The following is a 14,670-nucleotide window of genomic DNA, read 5'->3' as shown; positions in this document are numbered from 1 at the left end:
CTGCATAGCCCTTCACCAGAGAGTGAAACCTCTTTTGGTTTTAAACTCCAGCAGCATGGCCTTTATGTCTGTATTCCACGCTGCGACTTCACCTCTGAGATCCGTGACGTCTTGTTCTGCCGCCACAAATTTTTATATCAACCCGGAATCTCAGTGGTGAAACACTGTGCCAAAAGCTCCATTTCATGTATTGCAGGCAGCCCTTCAGGGAATACTCCTGTGTGATTAATTTCCATTTCAAAGCTAAAAGCTCGTGGAATGATGTCAGGGAGTGGGTTTGAAGTGGTGCACATTCAAATGGGAACAAAAAATAAAATAAATAAAAACACATGGAGGTAGATGGTATCACGTGGTGGCACACTACAAAAATACACCTCAAAAACTTAAACCACGTGAGCACTTGCTGTTTTCACACAAGCCTCCTTTACCCACACAAAGCAGCTCAGGGTCATAGCTTTGATCCCTTGGCTTGTTACCTCTTCTGACTATCTTATGAAAGCATATCCTTCCGTCTAATATTTATTATACCACCCACCCGATGCTGCCACCTGCTGCCGTCCTCCTCCGTACCCCCCTAAATCCTGTAGGCTTTAATTGGCCTGGTGTCCTTCACGACAGAGAGCGGTTGCTGAGAGCTGGATGGAGAGAGCTAGCAGGCTAATAGAGACATCTTGAAATGCCAGGTCACTGGCTGAGCTGCTAACTCTCCTACCAGCCTTGTCATGCTGCTTACAGTTAACCTTTTCATTAGATGGCATTTGTCGACAACAAAGAATTTCTAGTCACTCGTGTGGTCCGCCAGAGGAGTAGAACTGGCAGGTGAAAGGGTGTGTGATGTAGAGTATGCACTGTATTTCACAATAGAAGCCTTAGCAGAATTATCTTGCTAAACAAATAATTATCAGTGATTATATATTTATAAAATCAAATCCTGTTTTGATATTATTTATGGCAAGTAGCTTTTTCGACAATAGCCACGTGTGTAGGGTTAGGGTTACTGGAGTCCACCATTGCTGCACTAGTTTCACACTGCCCACTGTACCTACGCGAGGTAAAATAAGCACATTCATCAATGGATGATGCATATAATCATAGATCACTGTTGATATTAGCATTGGTGTTCTCACTCTATTCTACTCTACTCTACTCTATTTGTAATTAAACAGATATACCAAAGTGCTTGCTGCATAAAAATATGTCTATGTCTTGTTAATGGCTACTATCAACATGTCTCTTAAAGAGGTTATTTACCCAGATTAAAAATCTTTTCTAAGACTAAGCAATATCAGCAAAGTTTTACTTGTCGACATTAAAGATATTGTATCTGTCTCTATCTGATTTTTTTGCTTTCAGCCAAATGCAACAGAAATGACGGAAAGGAAAGGAATTACATGTGTAATGCTTAAAACATTGAAAAATAATGAAAAAAAATCAACGCCAACTACAGCTGTGTCCTCGTTAGTGTCGATAATACACAACCTCGCCGGGAATACAATGAAATTATTTTCATTTATTTTAGGTTTCATTCATCCTGAATGAAACCTAAAATAGTTTAGGTTTCATTCAGGATGAATGAAACCTAAACTATTTACATGGATGCTACTAAAAGTGAAGCATTTCCTTTTGACTTTGTCTCTCTGCCTTCTCCTTATTTTCCTAATACACTGGTAATTGCTGTAGTGCAAAGAAACCCATCTCGAGTTTCCTCTTCAATAAAGAGACATCATCTGTAGCTTACTTCTTTCTAACATCTCTGAGACTGAAAACAAAAACACTGCACATATACATGGCATTCAGCTACTTTATGTTAATGTGGAGGCAACACCTTTCCCACTTGGATGTCCGTCAAGTAATATCTTCGCTCCCACTTTATTTTGTAATCTGATGATAATCAAGGATGAAATATAATAAATAAAACAGTCTGTTTGTTGCTTGTGATATTTGATCAGAGAAAGTTGATCAAACAGCTGTCTACTGCTAACAGGAGCATCTCCATGGTTTCACACATTGAAAATGATCACTCTGCTCCCTCTGATTGATCTTTACCGTCTAGAGATCAGCTCATCACCTTAGAAAAACAATGGTGTGGTACAAAGTGAATGTATTCTGCTTATGTCAGTCCATCAAACTGGAAGGCTATGACCTTGGATTGGTTTAATGCTACAGTTTGTGCAGTATGTAGACATTTCTGACAAAAGTATATGCCTTAAATAACCTGATAATACAGTATATCAACTGTAACTGGGTTGGTAAATTCAATGGTGCATGTTGCCTCTACTGCACTCTGTTAAAATACACTGGATGAGTTCCTTCTGTCAGTGTTTTCAAGCTAAAACAACATTTCTCCTCTTCTGCTTTTTCTATTAGTACATACTTTAGTACACACTGCACAGAAGCATGTATGTTGTTTTAAATAAATATTTATTATACCTAAAGACATATTTGATATATATATATACACACACACACTATATATAAAACAGAGTGGTCCTCTTTTCCAAAAAAACTACCCGATTAGATTAGATGGCTCTGTTGGATGCTACCTAGGTTCAGGCAGATTGTGGCCTGGCTGATTTTGGAATAAGCAGACCTCTGTTTCCTGTGATGAGAGTGTGAGCCAACAGATGGAAGTCACCCAAAGAGAAAAGGAGGCTAACACAGACATTCAGTTGGAGTTTCTGATTGTTGTGCTGTTCTGCTATTACTGCATCCACTAATATTTCAGTGGAAAGTAATTGCTGCTCACTCATGGAGCAATGGCTGAATTGTGCATTTATATTGTACTTGATAAAGAACGCAGACTATAGCTATGTGAATTATTAAAACAGTCACATAAAGCATTCATGAATATCAGGGTTCCTTTTATTGTTTAGTGTATTGATGTGTGGTTGCACAGTTGTTTAAATAGGTGTTTACCAGTTCAGCCCTGGGGTTCTGATATTGAAGCGGTTAGCATTGTTTCATGAATTTGTTAAATGCTGTTCAAGCTCTGTAATATTAACTAGCTCAGATAATATTCACCCTTATTGGATTTTTATCAACATCAAGTACATCAACATTAAAACTCAAAATCATTCTTTGCCTGAAGTTACTTGAACTTACTTGATGTCACTCTCCTGGACGCGCTCCTCATCTAGATCCTCGATGAACTTCTCCCCCTTCATCCAGTAGATAAGTGGACTGACATCACCGCTGTAACCAAAGAACGCTCTGCACGTCAGGTTGACTGGGTTTCCTATGGGAGATAAGGAGTGATATGAGGTAACACTGCATGAACCTGTGCGTCTCTTTGCTATTGGAAAATATCCAGATGTTTAAACATGACAAGAAATGTATGAACTATAAAGTTCATACAGTGAATATGTTCACAGTTTTGATTGCATGTTTCGTATTATTCTGCTACACAGTGTTGTTTGACACAGAGAGTTGCACCTTGATCTCCTCGTGATCAGTACCATATAGGAAAGCAGCGGGGGGAGTCATAAAACAGTAATGGCACACCAAAATGCTCCTACTATCAACTGTCTATTCAAATGTTTAATACCACACCACACTCCTGAATGAGGAGGACAAGCCAGTTTTTATTCTTCAAAAACTCAACAATAGCCTCTTCAATTCTCCAGAGGTCTCCAGAGGTGCCATCTTGAAACACCCCAGACCCTAGATACATTTACTGAAGGTCTCTTAAATTTTAAAACACTCTCTTGAACTCTTTTTCACTGCAATCTTGCAACACCACTGTGTCATAAAAGCTCTTATACTCTTCCCGTTCTCTGTGAGACCTACTTTTAAATTTCAATCACTGTATTTTGCAGGAGGAACTTCAAGAAAATCGAAACAAAAGTAAGGACAGTGATTTGTGCCCATCGCATAGGAAAAACAGACAATTCACATTGATTTGTTCTTTTTAAAAACAAGCCGGAGTGAATTTACTCATTATTGACTCAGTTATACTGATGATGAGGGGATGCTGTTGACCCTTATGAGACCAGTGAACTAGAGTCTGATCATGTTTCATTCTTAAAAACTACACAGATATTATTGGTAACATATCCTATCATAAGAAAATAAAGGGGTCTAAGCTGCAGTGCCATTGCTGGATTAACTCACAGAAATTGCATCCTTTTTGAATTCTCAAGTGACACACAAGGGGAAGTTAGGAAAAGGGTTCCAAACAGACTACTTGGTAATAGCGGTTATTTAGCAAACCACTTGAGGATGGGCAAAGAAGTGGCTAAGTGACAAGTGAAGTGGAAACCTACATACTACTATCATATCAGAGGCAAAAAGAAAGAAAGATGAGTGAGAAAAAGAAGTGGAAAAGACAGGTGAGTATGTTAAACATGGTTGGCTATTTACACATTTACACAGCAGCCAAGAAACAATGCTAAAATGTATTTTGTCCATCATCCACTTGCTCACTAAACGATGCCGAGTTAAATATCTGGTTCTTTAGATGGCTTAGAGCTCCATTATGTTCATATAAGAATATTTTACATTTTATTGGCCACTGTCCAGCACAGGCAGTTTTTTTGCAATGCTGATGAGAGTGGTGTTACTGACTAATAGCTGAGGTTGAGGCACATATACAGTAGCATCTGAAGCTGTAACCCAAGTGCTGGAAATAAAAGCTACTGAAGTCCCGGTTAGCAAAAGCAAGACTTGAAGAAAACTGAAAAGAGGGCATTTTTTGTATTAGCAGGCAGTGTGATGTTGGCTTCCAGTGACGATCAGAACTATGAGAACAGAGGGGTAGGAAAGTTCACAGAAAACACATATCAACAGACAAACCCCCTGCCTTCGCACCAGGAGGAGTTCTCTCTCTCTGCTCGGCTCATTTTGAACGCATATCCTACGTGACTGGAGACAGATAAACCCCTTTTAAACCTTTTCTCTCTCTGTCTCGGATTAAAGATCTCTCCTTCTTCTTTCACACACGCTACAGCTGATGGCACATCCACGAGTGTGTGGCCTGTGCTGCGACAGGCTCAACAAAGAGGACGAAAAAAGAACCACATCATCAAAGCTGGGGAATGACTCTGATCCATGAAAAAAAGGCCAATGGTGATCAAGGAGGCTTCACCAGTTGTGTGTCCAGGAAGGCAAAAAGGTGATTCAGCATCTCTTCATTAGCACTACTTGCTCACTGGCCCTGTGGCGAGGACTCAGAAGTCTGTGAGATGGAAGATAACTGCGGCGTATAATTGGGTACTTGCTAGTTCAAAGATAATAGGGATTTTATTTTACCAAGGCCTGCTCTAATTCGGCCCTCTAGTGCAGTATAGCATGCTCAAATGATAGCTAAGGCGTTAACAGAGAAAATCTGGTTTGGAGAATCACAAAAAGGCCCCGAGTTGGAGGATGGTTTTGCATTTTGTCTCATGGCTCAACAAAAACATTGTCCACAGCTGAGAGATAAGGGTGGTGAGTGTGTGTGAGAGAGTAAAAGGCACAGAGGGAATGTGTTTTGAGGATGCTGGTATCTTTCCTGGACCACACATCAACACAAACACACACACACACACACACACACACACACACACACACACACACACACACACACACACACACACACACACACACACACACTGTTACACTTGCCAATTCCACCAGGGGTCTCTGTGGTGCTACAAAGCAGGAGGGCCGGTATGCAGGAGGAGCACATAAAACAACAACAATAAAAAAACAAAACAAAACACACTATTTTGACAGGTGCAGACAACAGTAAAAGGAAACAGATCCTTTTGTGTGCCACCTTTGATGTCAAGAGGCTTCACCTATGGATTCGAACAGCATGTTGTACTGTAGCACTGACAGCTCCACTGCTGTGCTGACAACAGCCGGTGTCACTCTCCAACACTTATTCCAAAGGGCTCATCATGCATATGGCTGCACGTTATTCCCTTAACAACGTCATGTTAATTTGTACCGGCTTTACTGCGAGCAACTAAGACTGCACAGGCAGAGGTTGTGCTCTCAGTGTGGGAAATGCACAAACAGTCATTCAGGGATTTACACGCACAGATTCTAACATTCACAGCCCAACCTCTGATCTTGGTGAGGGAGGTAAAGTCAGTCCTAATGCGATTGTCTCCTCTCTCTTATCTTCCTGCACCTCTAGGGCATCTCTCTCAGATGCTGTGGCTGCAGGACGGAGACGTCAGCAAAGACTCCCGTGGCTAAACAAACAGAGTAGAAGCTATGCAGCATGCATTTCTCTGCATTTTATACAGCATGAGACAAAGAGGGCATACTAGCTAGACACAGAAATCACACTCAAGGGTGAGAACAAATCAGTCTTCACGGAGAACCGAAAGACTACCCAGCAAGAGTGAAGGTAGAGTATCGCATCTCCCTGTGCTCTGAAGATTACATAGATTACAGATCAGTACATCTGCATGCAGTGTGTGCACTGTCCATGTCGAGTTAATCTACCAGCATTTCCCATTCAGATCCAAACAATCCAGCTCTTGAGTAGCGAAGCCTCTTTTTTCTAGCTTTTAACTGCCTTGAATAAATTAAGCCCTGCAGCTAGCGGGAGTAATACTTCAGAGAGGGACAAGACAAAGCTTTTGCAATCCTAACAGCAACAAGGATACTTATATGTAGCTTCATGTATGGAAAACAATCAAGAAACTGGTAATTACAAACAAATAATGCTGCTCAAGAACAGCACACTGTACAAATGATGGGTAATCTGCAAGCGAGTTCCAGTGCAAGTGGCTTTTACATATTATTGATATTAATGGACACCAATGGCTGCCTGAAAGTTTTGGTAGAAGAAACACGCATTTAAACACACTATTTGGATTTAAAGTTAATTATTGTACTTAAAACAACGAAAATAAATCTCATTACAAGGTTCAATGAGCAGCTTTACTCATATCAAAGTGCTTGGAAAAATGGAAATTTGAGCAACTAGAATTCCAACAGAACCGTTCAAATCCAATGTGCTGAGAGAAATCATCTGATATGGTGAATAGTTCTACAACAGCTACTAAATGATGATTGATTAACTAACAAATTATATTTCTTCAACTTGATTAGTATTTTATAGAGCATTCTTATTTGTTGTAATTTTAAAGTACATTAGCATAGCAGAGTTCAGCAGAGCTGAGGCAAGGAAAGGGTGTCAGAGCAAAGTACGGAAAACTGATTGTTGTTCTCATGTTAGTACTAGATTAAGATGCATATTGGAGCTTTAAGTGGACATTATAGTTGAAGTTGAAAAAGTATGACCCAAAGCTGGAAAACTGTTGCATGGGAAGTCAAAATCTTATCTATCTAAAGCAAAACATCATATATTCGTATTCTATAAGTAAGTGTAACAAATGACCTTCGATCGTCATCCTTAGCTAGGTTGAAATACAATATACTGATATTCAAATACAGATTAGTAAAAACTGAGAGTAAAAGTCATGATAAATAAGTAAAGTACAGATGTTTCTCTTCAGGGCATCATGGTTCACCGACTGGTTTGATGAGTATGAAACGCTCTCTGGAAGAGGCTCGGAAAGTCCAAGTACACGAGCACTGAAGCAGTTCTAGGTTCAGTCACCCTGTGTTGGTTTTTCCTTTAATTTTTTCCCCCATTTGTACATTTAAATTTATTGACATAAAATGTCAAAAGATATTTCTTTAACCATAAAAAGTCTTAGCTAAGGACAAGGTAAACAGCCAGTGCTTTTAAAGCTCAACCAAAACCTCTTCACAAAATATCAGAATGACACTTGAAGCGTTGGCGGTGGAAAACTCTTTTTTTTTTTTCCTTCATCCAGATGAAATGACATTCCCGCTACTCTCTAATTAGTCCTCTCTTTAATGCAAGAGGCTGGGCTCTACATAAAAGGACTTGAAGATTGCCCTGTGGCTTGTGATCAGCAGGATAGTGAGTGACTGATCTGGAAGGAGAAAAAGGGGGAATATGATTAGGTAGATAATATGATTATTGATGGCTGAAGGGGTTTCCCAGATTCAGTGGGTCATCCGGGCAACATGAAGTAATTCCTGAAAATGTTTACAGCCTCTGAAAGGAGCGAGCATTGTCTTTAACATCCGGGCAGTGAAGGGTTACAGCCATGATGGAGCCCTATAATTGCAGAGGCTGGGTACCCACTCACATCACGTTGCCAGATGTGGTGGTTTAATTGTCTCTCTGTTCAGCATTCACATTGTTTTGTTTATTACACCCCATGCCTCTCCAATCACGCATTTAAGGCAGCCACTGAGTGTGCTGTGTTCACTATTCATTTCGCTAAGTTCCACTCGCGTATGGTCAATCTCTTGTTATTCATACTTGGCTTTACACCTCATTATCGCTAAGCAGACAAACTGCTGCCGCCGCTCCCTTTGATTAATGCGGGTAAAACAGACAGAGACACAATGCAATGTTTAAAATTCTTTTCTGAATTTCATAAGCAAGTTAACATGTGGTAATCATAATAGGCAATGTTCAATGACGTGTTGTGAAATTACAATTTTCTCTGCTCTGCGTTACTTTTGCCAGGGACAAGTTGTGTCTAGAAATTAAATAAGGTATTACTGTTGAATATCGCAGGGCACTAGGAAACATACAGGCTAGAGGTTGAGTGAATAACAAGTCCAATACGAGCCTTGTGAATGGAGCATGACATTTGCAAAGATCAACACCCACTCTTTGCATTGATATTCTTATAATACAATGTTCTTTAGCACAAAAGCAGCGCCTATTATTGCTGCCCAATCTAGTGAAAGAATCATTACCAATGTTAAACCTTGTGTTGCTTATAATCTTGCATGGAGAAGTCACAGTTGAATTCTCATAATGAATGGCTCATTAGACATTAATGAAACACTTAAAGGGTACTTCACAAAACATTAGACAAATGCCATGTTGAAAGGAGGAAACAAGCTATACTACAAGTGTCAGAGGATGACAATGCTTTTCCTAAAGCTTTTGTATGCTATTGTGAAGGATTTACATGTAGTAATATAATTATGTTATTTGTAATATTTCCTTAACAAAAATATATCTTATAAATGTTGTTGCTGTTCCAAATATAGTGAAAATGGAGTAGACTGCTGTCAGCTGAGGAAACAAAACTGATACCAAAGCTTCCTTCACAGTGAGAAGGGTGGGGACTGGATACCGACAGAACCTGGATGTTCACTGGGCTTTGGTGTAGTGATACGCAAGCAGAAAGGGGACACCTGTTGGGTTTAATGTAGAACAAGGACACTGTCTAGAGAATGCTTTAAGCAGCACCATGTAGTTTAGCTACTAATGGAGGGCCAGAGAGAGGAGGAAAATGGAAAATGTGGTAGCGAGGGAGGAAAAACAGAAAGATGCACAATGAGACAAAGACACTGAGGGCACTAAATAGCAGGTTTCTCGAGACCTTGCTGGGTCACCTTTCAAGCATGCTCACATCCCCAACCGTCCTATTTCCTAGCTGAAGCTCCCTGTGGTTAAGTGCTCAGCTGGAGCCCACTTTAGAAGTGCTTTCAATGAATTATTTTCTTAACTATTGTCCATGGGATCTGAATTATTCTCTACCTCCAGATGGCGTAAGCCTTCATGTACTCTGTTCCAGTGTGGCGCTTGACTGCAAACTAAAGTTACGTGAGCAAAATGGGACATAACTACTAAAAAATGTTTCTCCATCCAGACTTCTTTGTGCAGATTTGAATTTGCTTGGCAATTCTGATATGTTACAAGTAATGGCAGTTGTGAGGCTGATTTTCAGGAGCTGTTGAATCTATGAAATGCTGTTTCTACTTCCAGTCAATTTCATTTGTAAGCCAGCAGTGTAGAAGTGTTATTTACACCAGCATATTCTAAAAAAAAAATCAGTGGCAGTCATGTACAAAAACCTAAAAATCCTATCTTACATTTCAGATGCTGAAATGAAATTCATGGCATCAAAAATGTTTTTATGATAGGATCAGATGACAAAATGTCATTGTAGAAATGGATTGGTCCACTGTCCAGAATGGAAATGAGTGTTAGGCACAACAATTTGTCAGGTTATTGGTATAGTCTGTCACATATCTGGCAGTCTGGCAATGGAAGACTGATTCTATGTTTATCAAGTCCCATGGAAAAACTAGTGCACGCTGTTGCTCACCTAGTTTAACCGTGTCTGTGGCACAAGAACCAGGTTATTTGACATTTGTAATCCTAGAAGCGTGTATTTGGACATATGGATCTGGCTTTGCACAAAGAACAACCTGGCCTTCCCAAAACAACTGTCACAAAACTGGAAGAACAAAGCATGTTTCACTCTGTGGCCACATGCTCATGGGTTCACAAAAGCATTGACAGGATGCACCTTATTGCAGTAGAATAGCCATGAGTGGAAAAACATCTAGTCTCTAAATTGTCTAGTGGAGAAACTCACCAGCAAAGATCAAGACAGCTTACTGAGCTCAGTGAGAGAGAGAGCAGAGGAGACACAGAAAAAGAAAGAGTAATGAGTAGAGAACAAGGAGTGCTGTTATATCCATACTCTCTCCTGGGGAGTCCATGTAATGAAAACGGGACACAGCAGAGCGACAGGGACTCTAGGTGCTTTTCCTAACGTTTCAGGAGGCACCATGTGGGATATCTGCAGCGCACGTGAGCTGAATGAACAAGAAAGTGTGGGCAGCGGCTTTACCGAGGCAGCAACATGAAGTGAATGACTGGAACAGGTTTCAAAAAGCAGGAGGAAAAGCTGCTGTAACTTATCACCTCAAATCTAGCTGCAGGAGGAAGGTAGGAAGGAGGGAGGGAGAGAGGGAGCTGGTGTTAGTGAGTTTGGAAATCATTGCATCACATTTCTCCAGGGAGAAGCAGAAAAAAGTAGAGAATTGGGTTTACATTAAAGTGCTCCAACGGTAGTGTAAAAATGCATGTACTGGGATGTTCTCTGAAAAATCTGTGTGGAGATCAAAAGATAAGTGACTGTGTAATGTGAATGTTGAATCAATCACATTGGTATTGTGGATTTATTTTCTGTTAGCTGACTACTCATGTTATAGTCAGTCAAGAACCTATATGTTCTTGCACAATTTAAATATGGCATTTGCAGGTAGATGTGCTAATGCTAACTAGCAAACTGAATCAATAACAATATTTCAGCCACTGAATATCAGCTACGTAGTACCACGCTATGTATCTATGTCTGTTTTTCATTGTTTAATTATCTCTACTCATCCCATTCATCTTCTCCTGATTGTCTTCCACCTCACCTTCCTTCCTCCTCTCTCATGCCTTGCAGCATGTCTTGGGAGAAGTCTCTGCATAAACAGGTTTCTATAATGAGTGCTGAATTGGAACGGGGACAAACAATAGGAGTGTCTAACAGAGGAGCTGGGAGGAAAGACAGACTCTGCAGCAAGGACGCTGAGGGAAAGGTTAAAGCTCTGGTGAGAGCAGGCATCATCTACACAGCGTCCTGCTGCTTTCTCCCTGTCCATCATGTTCACAGAAAAACACAGTGTGAGATCTCTGCCGTTGTGCGTGTCTGAGTCAGTGTGTGGCGTTCTGGTGCATAGGCAGCAGAATCGGAGTGATTTGTATTACCTATGCGGCTGTCCTTCCGATTTGCATGAGCATATGGAAGTACATAAATTCATGTTCACTTGTACAAAGGAGGCATGTTGGGCTTTTGGGTCATTTGGGCACAAGTGTGATGATCTGAAACAAAGTCAAATTGATCATGTGCATTTCATAAATATGCTATGATAATGAAATGTGTTTGAGAACCTCCATGTATCCATCTGGATAAATTAACATATGATTGACACAACTGTCTAGGGACAACAAAATGTCAGCATTATAGGAAATATCTGCCACAAAAAAGGGAACAAGAATTCTGCTTGGCGGTGCTGACATGACTGATTGAATGGTGCATTTGCAAAATAAACTATTTCAATGTTAGGTCAGGAAGGTCATCAGGCTGTGACTGCTGAATGTCACATCGCTACTGGAATAAAATCTGAGTCTTGTGAATGGCTACTTAGAACAAATAACCTTTGAGGCATACTCTCCAATGACCTGATATATAGGGAAATCACATTTAACGTCAGTCACACAGAATAGAGTCCATAGCTCACCCTCTGATTATTCAGACATATATCTCGGCTCGCACTGTGGATAATCAAATTGATTTTCTCGTTCCCACCCACGACTTCTTGCTGCAGTATATTTTCCCTATTAAGCACTGTGGTGGTCTGACTAGGTTCTTGCTAGGTCTGTGCTACAAGATGTTGACGACAAGGTTAGAGACAGGATGTGAACTACATACACAGATAGAGAAATAAAAAATGACGTGCTATCTTCACACTTTACAGAACATCAAGTTCTTATTTCTTGTAACCTAGTTTCATCAGACATTATATATGCAGAAACGTGTTTGGTCTTTACTGAAGGAAGTAGTACTGCACTGAACCTGCTGTGACTCAATTTAATTTGAAGTTCTTCCTTATAAGGGCAAGCATCATTGTAATCCAAGGCTGTTTCCTCTCTGATCCTCTATGCCAGACTGAGAATACACGAGCCAGACTGCTGGAGCTGCGAATCCGTGGTGTCCTAGTGTCAGTGAAGTTTGCATTCACCGCTGCCCAGCTGTCGCTTTATTATCCCCGCTCTTCTCTTCCAAAGGTGACATTTGTCTAACTATTCAATCCCTCTAACATGCAGCAGTGCAGTCTGGGACCTATTCAGCTTTATAGTCCCACTTTACAGTAGGTGTATGCTGAATTTAGAATTAAGATAAGAAATGGCACGTCTTAGGACTACTAGGCACTTAAACCCCCTTGCCATCCATTTAATTAAAAACAATACAATAAATTACAAGCAATGCTATCAAGAGGTTGGAGGGAGAGGGGAAGAGGAAGTAGTTGAAGGCAGGGTAAATTATGACCTTATGTCAGAAAACATTTTAAAGGGCTGATAACATGGTGTGTGCATAAATGTAAGAGTACTGGACCGACAACCAGAATACATCCATGTCCATAGGTGGTATATTTCACTAATACTAACTAGTACAAGATAAGCTGAATGATAAAAATGCACATGGGGTCTAATATGACAGGAAAATCACCCCTACAGTGCAAAACAGAGCAAAACATTAACAGACAGACAGACAGACAGACTGACAAACAGCTGTTATTATCTGTAAACCAGCACACACTGGGAGCTGTTGGGCTTATTCACTTCATCTGCTGTAGCTTCTCTTCTGTAGAGACTTAAGCAGCTCTCCCAAATCCAGCGTGTGATCGGTGCTCAGCGATAATCCACAAAATATCTCAAAAATTATATGAGAAGGATTTCCAATAAAATCTGAAATACTGTAAACGTGTCAGGTGCTCTGTACAAGCCCATATTTCAGATGAAGCAATGAGGGTAAAATAAAATGAGTATTAAGAATGAGTGATTAAAGGTGAAAGGTGAAGGCCACTTTCTAGACTCAGAGAGGCACAACAATTTGCAAATCATAGGAATAGTAATAGCCTGTAAAAACAGCTGAATAATATGATATGCCTAAGGAGGCGCTTTATCTAATCTGAGAAATTAATCCTGATGATGTCATATTATTATCATCACAGTGGTGTTAGCTTGTTGATTTGCTAAAGGTTGGCCAATTTTTTCTGGATGCTGGGCTCCTTTGGCCTACCAATTATCGTAGTTTGCCCCTTCTGACACTCTATCATGGGAGTGGTGACAACTGATAACAGTTAATAACAGTTGCACAAGTCAATAGTGTGTTAACATTCAGTGTGGGTTGTGTATGTGAACAGTGAATGTTGAATGTGTAAGACAATGAGAGTGACATTACTACGTTAGTCTGTAATCCTGATGGACATACCTGTGTACATACTGTATGTGCGTTTCTGTTGCAGCACAAGGGGAAGACATACATGAGCAGCATACTGATGAGTTGCTAGATCTGCCCCATCAAACTACCTACAGTCCTTTTTCCACTTTGCTTGTCTTTTAGTCAATCTAGCCTTTTGCCCCTCCTTTATCCCTGCCTCTCACTCTGCAGGATAAACAGCAGGTGCTTCTGACTGGCCACAGTATTTATTCTTGATGACCTGAAAGCCTTGTCTATAGGATACTCAGTAGACAGAAACCCCTTTATGTATGTTCCTTCATGATAGGTCTCCAGCTGCTTATATACACACTGTCTCAGTCCATCGGAAATTATACATACCTGTATCAAGATGTCATTTTATTTTACACTAAGGGCTCACATTAATCTAACTTAAAGAAATATTACATAATTCAAAACATTTTTAAAACATCTTATTAGAAAATCTAAATTGAAGGTAATTTTAAGTTCAGGCCATTTTATTTTAAATATGTATTTTATTTTACATACTGTAGTATCTATAAATATATGTGACATCCTTCTGCATACCTCCAGTAGCAGTCCTTAGGGAAGACCTTCTTAAGCTCACCCTCCCTTTGCCTTGTACTTTGTAAGTCACTTAACAATCTGTCGAATGACTAAATGTAAAACTAAAGTATATGTTGTATGTATGTACTAAATAATGTATGTCACAAATTCACTCAAGGATGATATAAATTGAAACTCTGAGACACAATAAAGCAGTACAGTAAGAAAATAAGGAGACAAGAGGCATCCAGGCATCTGCACTTAAACTGAAGGCCAAAGTTTCAAAGTGACAGTGCTGAAAAAT

General features: G+C 40.0%; 1 protein-coding gene across 1 annotated transcript in view; it reads right to left on the bottom strand.

Moving 5' to 3' along the window:
• Positions 1-14,670, bottom strand: part of LOC113162805 (interleukin-1 receptor accessory protein-like 1) — a 207,946-nt gene that overhangs the window by 23,708 nt on the left and 169,568 nt on the right. The window contains exon 7 of the mRNA XM_026361017.1: positions 3,103-3,235. Coding sequence (XP_026216802.1) covers positions 3,103-3,235 — 133 coding nt within the window. The remainder of the gene's footprint in view (positions 1-3,102; positions 3,236-14,670) is intronic.

Source organism: Anabas testudineus, chromosome 2, assembly GCF_900324465.2.
Source record: "Anabas testudineus chromosome 2, fAnaTes1.2, whole genome shotgun sequence".
NCBI lineage: Eukaryota > Metazoa > Chordata > Actinopteri > Anabantiformes > Anabantidae > Anabas > Anabas testudineus.
Note: the sequence above shows the minus strand (reverse complement) of the source record. Positions and strands in the feature narration are given on the sequence as shown.